The 19543-nt window shown below is 43.8% G+C and overlaps 1 protein-coding gene across 1 annotated transcript in view; it reads left to right on the top strand.

Moving 5' to 3' along the window:
- ninl (ninein-like) overlaps positions 1 to 19543 on the top strand; it is a 111917-nt gene that overhangs the window by 61324 nt on the left and 31050 nt on the right. The window contains exons 11-13 of the mRNA XM_078556642.1: positions 1315 to 1489; positions 5604 to 5714; positions 13858 to 13947. Of these exons, the coding sequence (XP_078412768.1) occupies positions 1315 to 1489; positions 5604 to 5714; positions 13858 to 13947 (376 nt within the window). The remainder of the gene's footprint in view (positions 1 to 1314; positions 1490 to 5603; positions 5715 to 13857; positions 13948 to 19543) is intronic.

The raw sequence follows: 19543 nt of genomic DNA, 5'->3' as shown, positions 1-19543 counted from the left end.
TGTGCTGCCAAATATTATTGGCTGAGTTCCAGATTTCACCCAGCGACGATAAAAGAAAGGTGATGCCTGGCCAAGCCAGGATGATGTGTAACTTGGAGGTGATGGTGTTCCCTTGCACCTACTGCCCATGTCTGTCTTGGTGGTGGAGATCATGGGTTGGGAGCACATGTTCATCTGGGTCCAACTTGCAGGCTACCTCCATGCTTAACAATTCATTGATAGGTTCTCTGTAAAATGTCTATAGTTAACTCCTTGATTAGTTGCAATACTATCTTCAGATTTTCTCATCAATTTTCTCCCCTATCCCCCTTTTGCTCAAGATGTTGACTCCTTCCCTGAGTTTGATTCCACGGGTTTTGAGCACCCTCCAATGCTTCAGCCAAGCAGCTATTACTCCTCTAGGTGAGCATTGACGGCTAGAGTGACTTCCGGAGGCATCTGAGCCTAACCTGACCCAGCTCCCCAACTTTTTGTCACGCACACAAATCCTCACTCCCTCCCTCCCAGGATTCACTGGATGTCAATCAGGAGGACGAACCTTAACCAAATTCTCCCTGTTTGAATCATGACAACTGAGGCCCTATTGGCTCCCTAGCTTAGAAAAGATGGGTAGGTACAGATCAATCCCCTCAATTCCCAAGGTCCCCAAAGGTGTCTCCCATCATCCACCCCGCCTCCCCATCTGATCACTATTTCTTGTGTAAAGAGCATGTGTCGGACGTATGGTGATGACAGATTTGTTTATGATGGCCCTTCTCCCCCTCCACCCCCCCGCACAGTGGAATTATCAATACCAAGATATGAATAACTATCGGGTAAGGGTATTAGGTGCATGTGGAACCTTATTTCAACGCCAGCCATTGCCTAGAGAAGGAGACAATGATAAAGGTTGTGCATAGCAACACTTGCAATAGACATAAGGTTACACTTTTTTTTTAAAACATAATCAGCTTCTTAGAGTTTACAGCCCAGTAACAGACAATTTGGTCAATTAAGCTGTTATTTATGCTCAACACGAGTCTCCTCCCGTTCCACTAGATCAAACCCTATCAACATATACTTCTGTTCCTTTCTCCTTTATATACTTACCTAGTTTCCCCTTAAAATGCATATATTGCTAATAGCCTCAACTACTCCTTATGGTGTCGAGTTCCAAATTCCAACCTCTCTCTGGGTAAAGAGGTTTCTCCCAAATTTCTTATTGTTAAAGCCATATGTTTTGCAAAGTTTAATTTTATGGTGAGATTGTTACAATGTTCAACCATTCCTTGTAATGAAATTGTAGTAAATTGCATACTCACCTTCCCCGCCCAGACACTTGGATCAAGGATACAAGGAAAAGATGGCAGCAGTTAAATTGGAGATGGACCGGGAACAGGAGCTGATTGTACAGCAGGTGAACACACAACAAGCAGATCTGGAACAGGAGATAGATTCCCTCCGATTGGAGGAGATCCATTCAAAAGAAAAGCTGAAACTAACAATGAAGGTATGTCAAAGAATAATGTGGTATTTCTCCCCTTTTGGGAGGTGAATTTTATTTTATTCATTTTTTTCCCCCCTCCCTTCGTCCCGCCACTGCATAGACATAGGCGCACCATTCCTGGCCCCAAAGGGTATCAAGGTGAGCCGACTGCTTGTGGAGGAAGGCTTTGCTGATTCCCATTGAGGTGACCGGGCTGAGATCATCCAGCGGTACACTGTGTTCTCCTACCACCTTGGCTCAGTTTACATAGTGCGGGGACAAGGTGCTGTGGAGCCATCTATTGCTGTTCCCACTATGTGTAGCAGGCGTAAGGTATTTGCCCTCTAGACATGGTGTCTGATTAAAGAAGAAATCTTTAAAAAGCATGAGAGGGAATCTTCATTCTCTCACTTTGTTTGAATATCCAAACTGGGGAGAGACAGAGAGAGACACCGAGATGGATAGTCAGTGTCACCTTTATTGTTGTAGAATTGAAGAATGCAACAATTCTATAATAAGGTGTGAACAGCTGTTGATCTGCTGAAAAAGTTGACACATTTAATACGCTTTAAGCCTTTTTAATTGACGCCTATAGTCATGGCAAATGACTGCCATTTGCCTGGTATGGAAGGCTGTATAGGGTAAGCAGGATGGTCTAAGTGTTGGGCCCTATCATATAGGGTGGAAGACGTCGTTACTTTGAGTGTGCAGCTGTTTTTCCAGCTTTTCATTGCTTTGCATAATTTTAGAGGAAAACTGAATTGTGTAATGGCTTAAAATATTCTTTAGTGAGTAGAATGCATGTAACTACGATGGAAATGAGATCTCAAAATTTTGGTAATTTTATAAAATTCCTGTTGGAAAACACTGCCAGAAATGTGATACAAGTTATTTTTGTCCTTTTGCCCCCATAAAAGTTGGTCTTCATTGTGGGCAGTATTCTTGAACATGATAGACTATGGCCAGGATTTTCCGTGTGCTCGGTGGTGAGGGCGGCCAATATGGCGCGATCGGCTTCATGACGGAGTGAAACCAGTTCGCGATCGTCCGCTCAGCCTGCTGATGGCGGGCCGCATTCTCCGCCATTGGGCGTTGGGAACCTCGTTGTAATACATCAGCATATCATTATTAGGCCAGCCCGCCTGAATCATCCCGTTCCACACCCCCCTCCTCCTCCCCGCTGGATCATCCATTTCACAACAGCACATAAGCAACAGGCAGCCGGCAGGCTGCACTGCACTCGACACTTCAAGGTTTGTTTGCCTACCTTGCTTCAGTCAACACTCTCAGTCATCAGTGCCAGGCTTCACAGGCAGCACCACATCACTTTTAGGGGGGCTCACTGGCACGTCTCTACTTACCAGACCAGCCACAAGGTGGGGGGGGGGCTTTTCAATGGCTGCAGGGTTAGGTCATGCTTGACGAAGGGGGAGAAGTGGCCTCCGGCAAGGGAAGAGGCTGCAGGACGAGGGCTGTACTGGGGGAGGAGGGTAACCCAGGGTGTGTGTGGGGACACATGTTGATCTGTGCAAGTGGCCTCAAGGTGGTGCAGGCTGAGGAGGCAGTCTCCAGAGGAGATGAGGCCAGATGGACATGTAAGGGTATGTGTGTGAGAGTGGATGGTGATATCGCCTTAGGCCAGTGAATGTGTGATGGGTTTGAGTGTGTGAGTTAGAGTGATGAGATGGTTGCCGTACCCTGGTGGCACGCATGAGATCATTCATCCTCTAACTGCATTGGATGGCCAACCTTTTCCGTGCAGCAGTGGCACTGGCCACCACTGCCACCACCTCCCAAGCCTGGTTGGTCATGCTGCTGCCCATCCTGCAGCCAGAGGGGGGTAGAGGACCTCGCGGCCGGCCTACACGGCGTCTAAAAGGTGCTCCAGTGATGCATCACTAAACCTGGGGGCTGCAGTCTTTTTGCCTTTCTTGGACATCTTCCCTGCAGTAGTCACAGGCTGGAAGCACTGAGATGTGTACTGGACTTTAAATATGGTGTCCGGCTTGGTGAAGCAGCGAGGTGATGGCGGGCGGGCAAATGAGAGCCCGCCTGCCATCGAAACAGTGTGTTTCCTGGGAATGTGTAACTAATACAGCGGGTTTGGGATGATACGATGTGAAAACCCACCATTGTGCTTTACCTGCCTGCTATCGCAGGTACTTGGTGTAAATCTGGGATGGTTCTGCCCTATGTCACAAAACACAGGAACTGGAGTAGGTCATTTAGCTCTTCAAACCTTTTCCTCCATTCAATGAGATCATAACTGGCTTGCAACCTAACTCCAAACACCCACCTTTGCCCCATCTCTCTTATCTCAGGTATAAAATTAATAATTGATCCAGTATTAATTGGCATTTGTGGAGGAGAGTTCCAAACTTCTCCCACTCTTTATGTGTAGCAGTGTTTCCTAATTTCACTTTTGAAAGATGTGGCTCTAATTTTTACACTATATGCCCCTCCTAGCCCTAGACTCCCTAACAAGTGGAAATAATTTCTCTTTATCTACCCTGTCTGTTTCTCATAATATCCTGAATACTTTGATCAAATCATCCCATTAGCTCCTAAATTTCAGGGAATACAGCCCTAGTTTATGTAAACTCTCCTCGTAATTTAATCTTTGGAGTCCAAATATCATTCTGGTAAATCTTCTCTGCACTCCCTCCAATATATCCGACCTAAGGTGCGGTGCTCAGAACTATTCACAATACTCCAGGACCTGAATTTTCCTGTCGGTGATTTGTGGGTGGGGCCCGCTCGCCGACGGGAAAATGACGCGGGATGACGTCAGGAGGAACCCCTGACATCATCCCGGTCCATTTAAATATTGAGGAAGGCGGGTGGACAGCGAAATCAGCTGTCCGCCCGCCGACCTGTCAATGGCCAATTAAGGCCATTGACAGGATCATTAAGGTAGTTAAATGCCCTACCCGTCCAACCTTAAGGCTGGCGGGCAGGCCAGGAGCCCCAGTGGGCTTCTGATAATACATGAAACCTCATCCACTGGCGGGATGAGGTTTCATGTCCGTTTTTAAAAACTTTAATAAAGTTTATGTGCTTCTTATTAACATGTCCCAACTTGTGTGACATTGTCACATGAGGGGGACGTTAATAATTTTTCCATTTTTCTATTTTTAAAGTTTTTTACACTGTCAGTAATCTCCCCGAGGCAGCACTTAGTCTCAGAGAGCAGTGTGGTCTTTCACACGCATGCGCGAAAGAGCGCACTTTGACAGTTGGGGAATCCCCCCCCCCCACCCACCTGCACAGGGCCTTAATTGGCCCGCCCATTCAAAATGGCAGTGGGCCCCGTTTTGGCGGCGGAGTTCAGAATCCCCATCAAGGGCAAAATTCTGCCCCAGGTGTATTCTAACCAGGGCTTGTATAGCTGAAGCATAACTCCTACCCCCTTGTATTCTGGTCCACCAGATATAAAGGCCAACATTCCATTAGCCTTTTTGATTATTTTCTGTATCAGTTCATCTTAATGTAATCAGGCAAAGTCGATATGGTTTTGTAAAGGGGGAAGCAGGTTTGACTTACTTATTGGAGTTCTTTGAGGAAGCAACAAGCAACATGAATAAAGGGGGAACCTGTAGATTTGGTGTACTTGGATTTCCAAAAGGCATTTGACAAGGTGCCACATCAAAGGTAACCACACAAAATAAGAGCTCATGGTGTAGGGGGTAACATATTAACATAATAGAGGATTTGTTAGCTAACAGGAAGCAGAGAGTAGGGATAAATGGGTCATTTTCTGGTTAGCAAGCTGTAGAGTGCCACAGGGATCAATGCTGGGACCTTAACTATTTACAATCTCTATCAATGACTTGGATGAAGGGACCGAATGTATGGTTGCTAAATTTGCTGATGACCCAAAAATAGGAGAGTAGGTTGTGAAGAGCACTTAAGGAGTCTGCAAAGGAATATAGGTAGGTCATCCAAAAGATGGCACATCTGTCCAGTGCAGTACTGAGGGAATGCCGCACTAAGTGTCAGTCGAGATCTTCCACTCAAATGTCTGAAGTGCGATGAAACCCACAGCTCTCTGGCCTTGGAAGGGAGAGTGTTACCATGGCTGATGCCTAATCTATATCTAATTAATAGTGACTCAATGTTAATTTTTTCTTTTTAACAGGAGAACAGTCGATTGCAGAAAGAGCTGGTGGAAACAGTGGAAAAATTGACTGAATCTGACAAATTGGTTTCCAGATTACAGAAGGACTTTGACTGCATGCTGAAAGAAAAAGTAAATTTCACAGCGATGTGCTTGGAATATGTTTGACTGTTGCTTTTTCTTCGAAGAGCGGTTTATGTTAAGCATGGGCAAAATGCAATCAGGAAATAAGGTTTTTGGAAAATACGGAGTGATTTGTAGTAATGTTGAACATATGCTCTGCATTACATGGATCATTGCACAGTGGGTAGCGTTTCTTCAAGGCCAAAGACACTTTTCAGGTCAAGCAGGGTTAGAGGGCAGGGACTTCGATTAGTCAGGACGGGGCTGATGGGAAGAGAGATGGAGACAGAATAGAGGATTAAAGATGTTATTGAGGCTGAAAGGAGCAGGGAGGGAAGAGGAGGATAAGGAAGAGCAGGAGATTGGGTCAAAGAGATAGTAGAGGGGGCAGAAGAATGGGGCGAATCACAGAATTGTTACGATGCATAAGGAGGCCATTTGGCCCATCGTGTCTGCACTGGCTCTCCAAATGAGCACTGTGACTTAGTGCCAATCTCCTGCTTTTCCCCCATAACCCTGCATATTGTTTCTGTTTAAATAATCATCTAATGCCCTCTTGAATGCCTCAATTGAACCTGCCTCCACCACACTTCCAGGCAGTGCATTCCAGACCCGAACTACTCGCTGTGTGAAAAAATTTTTTCTCCCATCATATTTGCTTATTTTGCAAATCACTTTAAATCTATGCCCTCTTGTTCATGATCCTTTTACGAGCAGGAACAGTTTCTCCCTATCTACTCTATCCAGCCCCCTCATGATTTTGGACACCTCCATCAAATCTCCTCTCAGCCTTTTCCTCTCCAATCTATGTCCATAACTCAAGTTTCTCATCCCTGGAACCATTCTTGTAAACCTCTTCTGCACTGTCTCCAATGCATTCACATCCTTCCCATAGTGTGACACCCAGAACTGTACACAATACTGCAGCTGAGGACCAACTTGTGTTTTATATAAACTGATCATAATCTCCCTGCTCATGTACTCTATGCCCCTATTAATAAAGCCCAGGATACTGTATGCTTTATTAACTGCTCTCTCCACCTGTCCTGCCACCTTCAATGATCTATGCATATATAAACCCAGCTCCCTCAGCTCCTGCATCCCCTTAAGAATTGTCGCCCTTATTTTATATTGTCTGTCCATGTCTTTCCTACCAAAATGCATCACCTCACACCTCTCTGCATTGAACTTCATCTGCCACCTATCTGCCCACTCTTCCAACTTGTCTATGTCCTTTTGAAGTTCTATACTGTCCCCCTCACAGTTTACAATGCTTCCAAGTTTCATATAATCTGCAAACTTTGAAATTGTCCCCTGCACACCAAGATCTAGATTATTATTATATATCAGGATAAGCAAGGGTCCCAATACTGACCCCTGGGGAACTCCACTACAAACCTTTCTTCAGCCAGAAAAATATCCATTGACCATTACCCTCTGTTTTCTATTACTCAGCCAATTTTGTATCCATGTTGCTACTGTCCCTTTTATTCCATAAGCTATAACTTTTCTCTCACATCTGTTGTGTGGTACTGTATCAAATGCCTTTTGAAAGTTCATGTACACCATATCAACAGCATTACCCTCATCTACCCTCTCTGTTACCTCTTCAAAAAACTCCAAGTTAGTTGAACATGATTTCCCCTTTAGAAATCCATGCTGGCTCTTCCTTAACAACCCACATTTTTCCATGTGACTACTAATTCTATCTTGAACAATTGTCTCTAGAATTTTCCTCACCACTGAAGTTAAACTGACTGGTCTGTAATTGCTGGGCTTATCTTTACAACATTTTTTTGAACAAGGGCATAGTATTTGCAATTCTCCAGTCCTCTGGCACCCCTCCTGAGCCTAGGGAAGACTGAAAGATTATGGCCAGTGCCCCTGCAATTTCCACTCTTACTTCCTTCAATATCCTTGGATGCATCTCATCTGGCCCCGGTGCCTTGTCAACTTTAAGTACTGACAGTTTATCCAACACTTCCTCATAAATTTTGAATCCTTCTAATGACATAGTTTCCTCCTCTGTCACTGTGACCTTGGTAGCATCTGCTTTCTTGGTAATGACAGATGCAAAGTACTTATTTAACACCTCAGCCATGCCCCTGCTTCCATGTGTAAATCCTCTTTTTGGCCCCTAATCGGCCCTACTCTGCCTATTAAGTTACTATCCTCTATACTAGTGCTATCTGTCTCTCCCACCCTGGTATTCCTCTTGAATATTCTCTCCTGGTTCCCACACACCCTGTCAAGTTAGTTTAAAGCCCTCTCAACAGCACAAGCAAAACGCCCCACAAGGAACTCAGTACCGGCTCTGCTCAGATGCAAACTATCCAGCTTGTACAGGTGCCATCTCCCCCAGAGCCAGTCCCTGTGTCCCAGGAATCCAAAGCCTTCCCTCCTGCACCATCTTTCTAGCCACGCATTCATCTGCCTTATCCTCCTATTTCTGTACTCACTTACACGTAGCACTGAGAGTAATCCGGAGATTACTATATTTGAGGTCCTGCTTGCTAATTTTCAACCTAGCTCCCTAAATTTTGAATGCAGGACCACACCCCCCCTTCCTACCTAAGTCATTGGTACCAATGCGAACCATGATCTCTGGCTGATTACCCTCCCCCAGAAGAATGTCCTGCAGCCACTCAGTGACATTCTTGACCCTGGTACCAGAGAGGCAACATACCATCCTGGAGTTGCATCTACAGCCGTAGAAATGCCTGTCTGTTCCCCTAACTAATGAATCCCCTATCACTATTACTCTTCCTTTCTTCATCCTCTCCTCCTGTACAGCCGAGCTACTCGTGGCGCCATAAACCTTGCTCTGACTGCACCCCTCTGAGGAAACAGCGCACTCACCAGCTTCCAAAACGGAAAACTGAGTGGAACTCCAGGGAAATCCTGCACTACCTGCCTAGTTCTCTTAGACTGCCTAGCGGTCACCTATTCCCTTTCCGTCTCCGGGCTCCTAAGCTGTGGTGTGACCACCTCTCTGAGCATGCTATCCACATAGCTGTCAGCCTCGCAGATGTGCCACAGTGACTCCAGCCACCACTCGAGCTCTGAAACCCAGAGCTCTACAATCTGCAGCTGGCAGCACTTCCTGCACATGTGGTTGTCGAGGACACTGATAGCGTCCATGACTTCCCACATATTACAGGACACACATTCCGCTCGACTAAGCTACCCTGCCATGTCTTAGCTTTGTTTTACTTTGGTTTAATTATATTACTTTATTATACTGGCCCTGACTTTTCCTTATTCTTGGTGTTTCTCACTTAAATCCAAGTATAGCTACTTCTTTAAAGATAATGCGCTTTTCTAATTTAGAGCAATTTAAAGACAGTCCCTAACAGCAGTTTCTTACCAACCAATGAACTTACGGTTTTCCTGTGATGTCACTATTAGTTTTTTTTCTCACTCTCCTTTTGAACTGAATGTGGGCTGGATCTGAGCAGCTGACTGATGTGCCTCTCTGACTCCCAGGTAAGTGTAGGCCTCAAGCCTCGTTCCCAATTTATATTCTCTCGCTCCAGGTTGTTTCCTCACAGGTCCGCTGCCCCTCTGACTCCCAGATAAGTGGTGTAGGCCTCAAGCCTTGGTCCCGATTTATACTTTCCCACTCTGGGTTGCTTCCTCCAAGGTCCGTTGCCTCTCTGAATCCCAGGTAAGTGGTGTAGGCCTCAAGGAAAAGAGATACAAATGGTCAAAGGGGGAGGGGGTTTGAATAACAGCCCAGATTTTACGGAAGTAATGACGTTGAAACGATTAATATTTGACGTCATTACTCCTCTGAAATTGACACCAACTCCTGGAGCCTGCAAGTATGCTCTTAAGCGCACACATCCAAAAATTGCTGTCAGTGATTCTGTGCTTCCTGATAGGATGCACTATCGATGGAACCCCGGTTTGCAATCAGTTAGAAATCACTGAAATGATGAGAACTTGCTCTTTCACTCTAATGGTCTTGCTGTACAAAACTTTGAAAAGTTACACCTTGTGGAATGAGATGTATTTGGATTTTTAATGGTGTATTAAGTTAATATTTACACCTGAGAAACCTCTCTGGGTGTTGGAAACTGATTTCATATCAATGGAATGTCAAATTTCTCTTTTATGACAAAAAATTCAAATTTTTAAAATACTTTTTTTTGAAGTTCTTTGAGTTTTCAGTTTATATCTTAATCCCATGCATATATCCCAATCATTCATTTCACTCTGTTTGAAATGTAATTAAAATTGCAGGATAATTGTGCCTCTTTCTTGCTGGTTTGCTGTCTGTGGGGATACTTCAGTATGATTGGCTGTTTACCCAGTTGGATACCTGAAGATCCTCTTGAATTGGCACCAAATTCAAAATGATACCAGGAAAGGGAAAATCTAAGCCACAGAGACAGTTAGATTTTTATAAGTAGGTTTCTTGAGGCCAGCGGTAGACATCACTACTTAGTTGCTGGTCGCAAAATCTGGGCCAATATATTATGTGGTAATTTTGTGCACGGGGGTGGGGACTTGAGTTTTTAAAATTTGTATTTGGGACATGGGTGCCTCTGGCAAGGCCAACATTTACTACCCTTGAGCACATCGTGCTCAGCTGCCTCCTTGAACTGCTGCAGTCCATATGGTATAGGTACATCCACAATACTGTTAGGAAGGGAGTTCCAGGAATTTGACCCAGACACTGTGGAGGAATGGCAATTATAGTTCCAAGTCAGGATGGTGCATGACTTGCGTCTGCTACCCTTGTTCTGCTAGGTGGTCGAGGTTCCGGATTTGGAAGGTACTGTCGAAGACTAGTTGCTCCAGTGCATCTTGTAAATGGTGCACACTGCTGCCACTGTGCAATGGTGGTGGTGGATTGGGTGCTGATCAAGTGGACTGCTTTTCCCTTGATGGTGTTGAGCTTCTTGAGTGTTGTTGGAGCTGTATTCATTCAGGCATGTGGAGAGCATTCTATTATACTCCTGACTTATGCCTTATAGATGGTGGACAGACTTTTGGAGTCAGGAGGTGAGTTACTCGCCTCAGAATTCCTAGCCTCTGATCAGCCCTTGCGGCCACAATATTTATATGGCTGGTCCAGTTAAGTTTCTAGTCAATGGTAACCCCCCAGGATATTGATGATGGGGGATTTGGTTTGGTAATGCCATTGAATGTCAAGGAGAGATGGTTAGATTCTCTCTTGTTGGAGATGGTCATTACATGACACTTGGGTGGTTTGAATGTTACTTGCCACTTCTCAGTCCAAGATTGAATGTCGTCTAGGTCTTGTTGCATGCAGATATGGACTGTTTCAGTGTCTGAGGAGTCACGATTGGTGCTGCACCCTGTGCAATCATTAAAGAACATCCGAATTAAGATCTCAAGCTGGGGGGAAGATTGTTGATGAAGCAGCCGAAGATGGTTGGGCCTGGGACACTACCCTGAGGAACTCCTGCAGCGATGTCCTGGGACTGAAATGATTGACCTCCAACAACCACAATGATCTTACTTTGTGCTAGGTTTGACTCCAAACAGTGGAGAGTTTTTCCCTTGATTCCCATTGTCTTCAGTTTTGCTAGGGATTCTTGATGTCATACTTGGTCAAATGCTGCCTTGATCTTAAGGGAGTCACTCTCGCCTCAGCTTTGAAATTCAGCTTGTTGCCCATGTTTGGACCAAGGCTGTAATGGAGCCAGGAGCCCAGTTGCCCTGGTGGGATCCAAACGGAGTGTAAGTAAGCAGGCTATTTCTGAGTAAGTGCAACCTGACACCTTCCATCATTTTGATGATGATTGAGAGTAGACTGATAGGGCGGTATTTAAACAGATTGGATTTCTCCTACTTTTTGTAGACAGGGCATAGCTGGGCAATTTTCCATATTGCCGGGTAGATACAACTGTTGTAGCAGTCCTGGAACAGCTTAAGGGTGTAGACAGTTCTGGAGCTCAGTAATACTGCTGGGACGTTGTCAGGGCCCATAGTCTTTGCTTTATCCAATGCTTTCAATCATTTCATGATATCACACAGAGTGAAGCTAATTGGCAGAAATCTGGCATCTATAATGCTGGGGACCTCAGGAGGAGGCCAAGATGGATCATCACTTCTGGTTGAAGATGGCTGCAAATGCATTGGGCTTGTTTTTTGCACTGATGTGTTGGGCTCCTCCTTCTTTTAGGATGGAGTTATTTGTGGAGCCTCCTTCTCCTGTTAGTTTAATTGTCCACCACCATTCACAACAGAATGTGGAAGACTGCAGAGCTTTGATCTGATCTGTTGGTTGTTGGATTGCTTAGCTCTGTCTATTGCATGCTGCTTCTGCTGTTTGGCTGGCAAGCATTTCTGTATCGTAGCTTCATGTTGGCACCACAGTCTCTTTTTAGGTATGTATGTTGCTGCTCCTTGCATGCTCCCCTACATTCCTCATGGAACCAGGGTTGATCCTCTGGCTAGACTGTGATGGTAGTGAGGGATAGGCTGGGTCTGAGTTTACAGATTGTGATTGAATACAGTTCTACTACTGCTGAAGACCCACAGTACCTCATGAATGCCCAGTTTTGATTCACACTCTCCTTATTGGTGGGGATGTGTCGATTCTACTGAGTTATTTTCTCCTGGTGCTGGGTGAGTTGACCTATAGTGGTGGTTCAGTTGGTGGGTGGTGGGGTTGTTTGCTGATGGAATAGTCATGGGGATTGGGGATTGGGGATTTCTTCCTCTTTAAGTGGCTGCGACCCTCTCTATTAGGATTGGCCATTTAATATCTGCTCTTTTTTGGTTTATGGATAATCGGTGGTGTTCGGGATTTTATTGTGTGCTCTGAATATGAACTTTTCAATGACCTCTTCCTGAGGAGGTCCATTTTCTGAGTCACCAAAATCAAAATGTCTTGTTTTCTGGATTCCTCTAAATCTCGAGCATTGGATGCTGCTTCTGAAGAACAGTCTATATTCCCCTGCGTTCAATCGGTCATCTTCATTCCTTCTGTCAAGGTCTTTAACGTTTCGGAGTTATGCTTCTCTATTCCACCCATTTCTGTTTGATGGTCTTTGGGTGGGTTTGTCATGAACTGTTGTGCGACCCAAATGCTGACAGCACCACATACACATGCATTGTCTTTGGAACATTGTGACTGCACACCATTCTTTAAGTGTAAGGTATCTGTGTGTTCTGCTTTTGGAGCAGTTTCTAGCCATAAGAAATCACTTTACTTACAACAAAGGTTTTTTTTTTGCATTTCTTCCTTGTTGCCTAGTAAGTGCTGCTTCATGTTACACAGGCATCAACTGCCCCGCCAGTACCTCATCCAAATACCATTTTTGTGTGAGCTTCAAAATCAGTAAGTGTGGCCAAGCTATTTGATCATAGACAGTACCACGATTGACCTCACACCTTCACCTGATACCACAAGTGTAGTTTCCAAAAATGATCATTTGATAGAGGTCAGGAACAGCAGAGAGGAGGTTGATGGTTTGTACGGGGCTCATCAAGATTTCTTTAGCACCATCCCTGAAACTCATGGTACCTATTTCTCAGTGAGATGAAGGCAGTGGGTGAACCATCATCTCCGAGTTCCCTCCCAAGACACATGCCATCCAGACTTGAACATCTTTTGACATTTCCTCATTGTCGCAGGGAGGTTCCAGGATTTTGACCCAATCTAACAGCTTTGTGGGAGCATCTTCACTACATGGGCTGCAGAAGAAGGCTCATCACCACCTTCTCAGGGACAATAAATACTGGCTTTGCCAGCAATACCCACCTACACAATTGAAATGCTGGGAAGTAGAACATTGTTTTCCTTTCCTACATCCCGGAAAAAAAAGCAATAATCAGCCCCTCCCCCCACCCTATGTCCATGGTGTCATTCCCCGTACAATGCTATACTTCTATGTTGAGAACGCAAGAATAAGTGGGGAAACAGAATTTGGTGTGATAAAAAGAAAATGGTTAACCATTTGAGATGCACACAGGTCAATGAGTATCTAAAAATGACAATCTGCTTAAGTTTTCAGTTTCATCAGGTACGATACAGTCTGTCCCTTGCTCATCACCCCCTCCCCACCCCCACCTCCTCCCCTCCCCTCCAACCCACAGTGTCAGAGAGCTAAACAGCTATGCTTTTTTTGGGGGTCTAACTTATGCTTCTCTCTTTTTCCCTCCGCATGTTCAGTTTGGAGCACTGGATCATCCAAGTATGGAGATCTTTGGCCAAGAGCAGAGGTTCTCTGAGATTATAATGGAGTATGAGCAGCAGTGCAGGGTTGGTATTGGTCAAAAAATCTTTTTTAAACGTTAGGAGTACTTCTGGGTTAACTCCTGGGCTGATTCTTGCTTCAGTGATGATGGAGGAAAGTTGGGTGTGTACTGCTTCAGGCTCAGGTTCCACTTCCAGTACCAGAAGACTGTGGGTGCCTGTAGAACGATCCCCTGGCAAGTGTCTGGAGAAGACTGGAAGGGAGGGTGAAATCTTGTTTGTTTTAATATTTTCATGTTTCTTTTAGTAGTTCTAACGCTTCAATTATCAAACTTGCTTACACTCTCTCTCGAACTTAATTTCTTTGCTTTGGCTCCATATCTCTTGATACCCAAACCTAACAAAAATCTATCAACCTCTGTTTCTAAATTTTTCAATTGACCTAATCCCAATGGCTTTTTGAGGGAGAGAGTTCCTGACCTTCACTATCCTGAAAAAGTGCTTCCTGACATCATCCATGAATAAACCTGGCTGTAGTTTGAATCTCATGTCCCCTTGTTCTGGACTTCCCTGACACAGAAAATAGTTTCTCTCTATTTACCTTTTAATCATCTTAAAGACCATCAGACATCTGGAGGGCTGCCGTTAGCAACACATATCTGAAGACATGAGTTGAGTGGTGAGAACGTGGAACTCGCTACCACATCAAGTGGATGAGGTCACCAGCATTTAAGGAAAACAATTTATGCTTATATGTTATCTTTTAATGCCCCCTCTAATTTTTTTATTGCTGTACACAACCCGTTCATTTTAATGCACGGTACCTTTAAATTTTCTTCTGCGGCTGCGCGTGTGCAGTACCTTAAAGGGAACAACTTGTGAGCGGACTGCACGGTACCTTCTGGGTTGCACATACAGGGATCATTGGTGCCTTTAATGCAGTAAAGTATCCCAAGATGCTTCACTGCAACGTTACCAAACAAAATGTGGCACTAAGACACATAAGGAGATTTCAAGACACTTGAACAAAAGCATGGTCAAAGAGGTAGGTTTTAAGGAGCATCTTAAAGGAGGCGAAAGACAGACCATAAGACATAAGAGCAGAAATTAGGCCCTTCGGCCCATCGAGTCTGCTCCGCCATTCAATCATGGCTGATAAGTTTCTCAACCCCATTATCCCACCTTTTCCCCATAACCTTTGATCCCCTTAGGTAGGGATGTGGAGAGACTTGGGGAAGGAATTAGAGCCTGGGGCCCCAGCTGCTGAAGGCATGTCTGTCAATGGTGAAATAATTAAAACTGGGGCTGTGCAAGAGGCCAGAATTGGAGGAGAGCAGAGATCTTGGGAGCGAGAAGGTTGCAGAGATGGAGGGGGTGGGGGGTGGGGTGGGGGGGGGGGGGTGGGGAGGATGGGTGGGGGGGAACGATGGAGAAATTTGAAAACGAGAATTTTAAACTTGTAACATTGCTGCCCGATCAGGAGCCAATGTATGTCAGTGAGTACAGGGGTGGCGGGTGAACAGGACTGGTTGTGAGTTAGAATGTGGGTAGCAGAATTTTGGATGAATTCGAGTATATGGAGGATGGAATGTGGGAGGCTGGCCGGGAGAATATTGGAATAGTCCAATCTGGAGGTAACCAAGGCATGTATGAGAGTTTCAGCAGCTGATGAGCTGAAGCAGAGGTGGAAACGGGTGATGTTATCAAGATGGAGGTAGGTGATCTTGGTGATGAAGCACTTATGTTGTTTAAGGTTCATCTCAGGGTCAAATTGGAGGCATCAATGGTGGGGCTTTTGATCAGGGGAGTGCGATTATGACTAATTTGAAAAGGATTGGGACAGTACCTGAGGAGACGCACTATTAAAAATATCAGGTAACATGGGGCCAGTAAGGGAAGTTGGGTGGTCAGCAGTTTGATGGGAATAGGGTTGATGAAACGGGAGGTGGACAAGATGAGCCCAGAGATAGCATGAAGGAAGATAGGAGAGTTATTAGAAAGAAACAAGTTTAGGGTTAGGGCAGAGGGAACCTTAGGCGAAGTTTGGCTTGGTGGGTCTGGGAAAAAGAAGTAGCAAAGGCAGCTGACCATATGGCCTCGATCTTACTGACAAAAAGCACATGAGCTTTTTGCAATTGTTGAGTGCTAGAATAGGTACATGAAGGAAATAGACAAATATGGCGTTAGGGTTAGATAAAGTAAGGCGGGAGGAAGCTCGTGCGGAGCATATGCTGTGGCTCAGTTCATAGCACCCTCGCCTTTGAATCAGAGGGTTGTGGGTTCATGTCCCACTCCTGGAAACCAATAACTGTGATTGTACTCAAAAGAGTTGCAATCTGTGACTGTTGATAACTCGAAAGAGTATCATAGACCAATGGATCGAATGGCCTGTATCCCTTCAGTAAAATTCTGTGTGATGTATATGAATGGTTAAACATTGCAGAACTGTAAAGCAATTCTTACTCATTTCTGGGACACTTGGAGGTAGACGTTTGCCAGATATTAAATTAATTATGCTTATGAAGCAAGTCTAATAATAATTTGAAATTTCTACATGTCATTACATATCTCTCAACATGCCCCATTTGTCTGTTTTCTTTTAAGAACCTGTGCTTTTTAACCTCCTTTTTCTAGCTCTCTAATAGGCACTGACCAAATATTGTACAACACAGTATTAGGAAATTACTGTTCTCATTGCTGGTACAGTGTTGATTGGAATTAAGAGCATTCAGGTCTGACGGTTGCTGTAGTGACCCCTTATCTGGGGAAGCTAAGCTTCACAAGGAGAGTTTTGGTTCATAATTTTGACAATTTTGATGTTGGGGAGGTCTATTTGGATAATGGCTGTTTCTAGTGTTTATTTTTATTAAATATGTTGGCAAATTAAATTCTTAAAACCATTCAGCCTATCACAATTTTTTTCTTGTTATTTTTATTTGTAATCATTAATAATTCTGCTTATAGTTCTGGGCAGTCAAGTGAGCATGAAGGTGTTTCTGATCTTGTCAAGCAATGATACCAATGTCAGTGGAAAGAAATTCCTTATTGTTGACATTCATTCTTAAATCTCTCTTGTTTCTTGTCCAGACAGGGAAAGGATTAAATTGTACTTCATACTACCCACAACAAATGTGAAGTCTTTATAAAAGCACCTGTACTTGAACCTGTACTTACTTTGTTCACTGTCTCTCTCTTTACTCTAATGCCTTCCTTTTGGAATTACTAGAGGGTGAAGGTGAGCATTCATCAAATTAATATTTTTTAATGATTGAGGTTTTATCCATATTTTTAAAAGTACAGAGCTATTTTAACTCTTAAACTATATTCTTGAACTTGTTTATTAGTTTTCTCCTAGCCTTCCCATTTCCAGCACCACTTGCAAAAATTGGGTGAAGAGGCAAGAAAGTAACCTGTCAAAGCCATGCCAATTTGAGGTGATCATCTTCACTCCACCTCACTCTTGCCTTGAATCTGAGCATAGGGTCAACTCTCAAATTTTCTTCTTTTCCAACTTGAGGCATCAACAGTGTGGTCCTACATCTCTTTTAAATTTCACTGTGATGAGATTTAGCAGACATTAATCATGTGCATCCAACTTTACTATTCTTGCCAACATTTACTCCAAAAACGAGGGATTTGCCAGTTGATTGCAGTGCCTTTCAGTTGTTGGGAAGTGGACAGAGAGGATAGAATATCCAATGTTTTGTAGCTTTATTAATGCAGGTCCTGGTGTTAGCTGTAGATCTTCAAAGTATTAATTAAAGAATCCTCATTTTTCTTACAATTACTCCTTCTTGGTTCTTTACTCACTGACACTGTCCATACCTCCATCTCTTTAATACATCTCATCTAAAAATTATAAAGAAGCCTTGATCCCTCTGTCCTGTCTAATTACTCTCCTCCTTCCAATCTCCCTCTCTCTAAAGTACTGCCAAGTGTAGTTGTCACTCAGTTTTGTACCACCTCTCCCAACCTTACAGTGCATAGTTCTGGTCTCCACATTACAAAAGGGATATAGAAACACTGGAGAAACTGTAAAAAAAAATCTATTTAAAGGATGTTACCAGAGCTGAAAGGGTATATCTGTCAGGAAAGACTGAATAGGCTAGAGCTCTTTTCTCTAGAATAGAGTGGATGGAGTGGTGACCTGATTTTAAGAATTTACAATTATTACTGGGTTCAATAGGGTGAATTTAGAGAGGATGTTTCAACTTGTGGGGATCCAGAACTAGCAGCCCTAAATGTAAGATAGTCAGTAGGAAATCCAATAAGATGTTCAGGAGAAACTTTACCTAGTGAGAATGTGCAACTCGCTACCATAAAAAGTTTGTGAGGTGATTAGAATAGATGTATTTAAGGAGAAGTTAGATAGGTACATGAGGGAGAAAGGAATAGTAGAACATGATGAGAGGATTTGATGAAGTAAGGTGAGAGGAATGCGTGTGGAGTGTAAACACTGCCACAGGTCTTTGTGCTGAATACCCTTTTTGTCACATTAAAGGTTATTGCGGAAAATAAAAGCTGGCGTAGGGGGTAACATATTGGCGTGGATAGAAGATTGGCTAGCTAACATGGAACAGAGAATAAGCATAAATGGGTATTTTTCTGGCTGGCAGGGTGTAACGAGTGGTGTGCCACAGGGATCAGTGCTGGGGTCTCAACTTTTTACAATTTATATAAATGACTTGGATGAAGGCATCAAAGGTATGGTTGCTAAATTTGTTGATGACACAAAGATAGGTAGGAAAGTAAGTTGTGAAGAGGACGTAAGGAAGCTACAAAGGGACGTAGATAGATAGGTTAAGTGAGTGGCCAAAGATCTGGCAAATGGAGTATAATGTGGGCAAATGTGAAATTGTCCATTTTGGCAGAAATAATTTTTAAAAAGAAGCTTATTATCTAAATGGTGAGAGACTGCAGAGCTCTGAGGTGCAGAAGGATTTGAATATCCTAGTGCATGAATCACAAATGAATCACAGTATGCAAATACAGCAAGAGATTAGGAAAGCTAATAAAATGTTATCATTTATTGTGAGGGGAATTGAATACAAAAGTGGGGAGGTTATGCTTCAGTTGCACAGGGCACTGGTGAGACCACATCTGGAGTACATTGGACTCCTTATTTAAGGAAGGATGTAACTGTGTTGGAAGCAGTTCGTAGAGGTTTACTAGATTAATACCTTGAATGGGTGGGTTGTCTTATGAGGAAAGGTTGGAAAGGCTAGGCTTGTATCCACTGGAATTTAGAAGAGTAAGAGGTGACTTGATTGAAACATATAAGGTCCTGATGGGTCTTGACAGGGTGGAGGTGGAAAGGATTTTTCCTCTTGTGGGAGAATCTAGAATGAGGGGTCACTGTTTAAAAATAGGGGATCGCCCATTTAAGACAGCTGAGGAGAAAAATTTTCTCTGAGGGTCGTGAGTCTTTGGAGCGCTCTCACTCAAAAGAAAGTGGAAGCAGAGCCTTTGAATATTTCTAAGGCAGAAGTAGATAGATTCCTGATAAGCAAGTAGGTGAAAGCTTATCAGGAGAAGGCGGGAATGTGGGGTTGAGGCTACAATCAGATCAGCCATGATCTTATTTAAAGGTGGAGCAGGCTTGAAGTGGCCTACTCCTGCTCCTAATTCGTATGTTTGTATAAAATTTTATGTAATTACTCCA

The sequence above is a fragment of the Cetorhinus maximus genome, chromosome 14 (assembly GCF_964194155.1).
Source record: "Cetorhinus maximus chromosome 14, sCetMax3.hap1.1, whole genome shotgun sequence".
Classification (NCBI taxonomy): Eukaryota; Metazoa; Chordata; class Chondrichthyes; order Lamniformes; family Cetorhinidae; genus Cetorhinus; species Cetorhinus maximus.
Note: the sequence above shows the minus strand (reverse complement) of the source record. Positions and strands in the feature narration are given on the sequence as shown.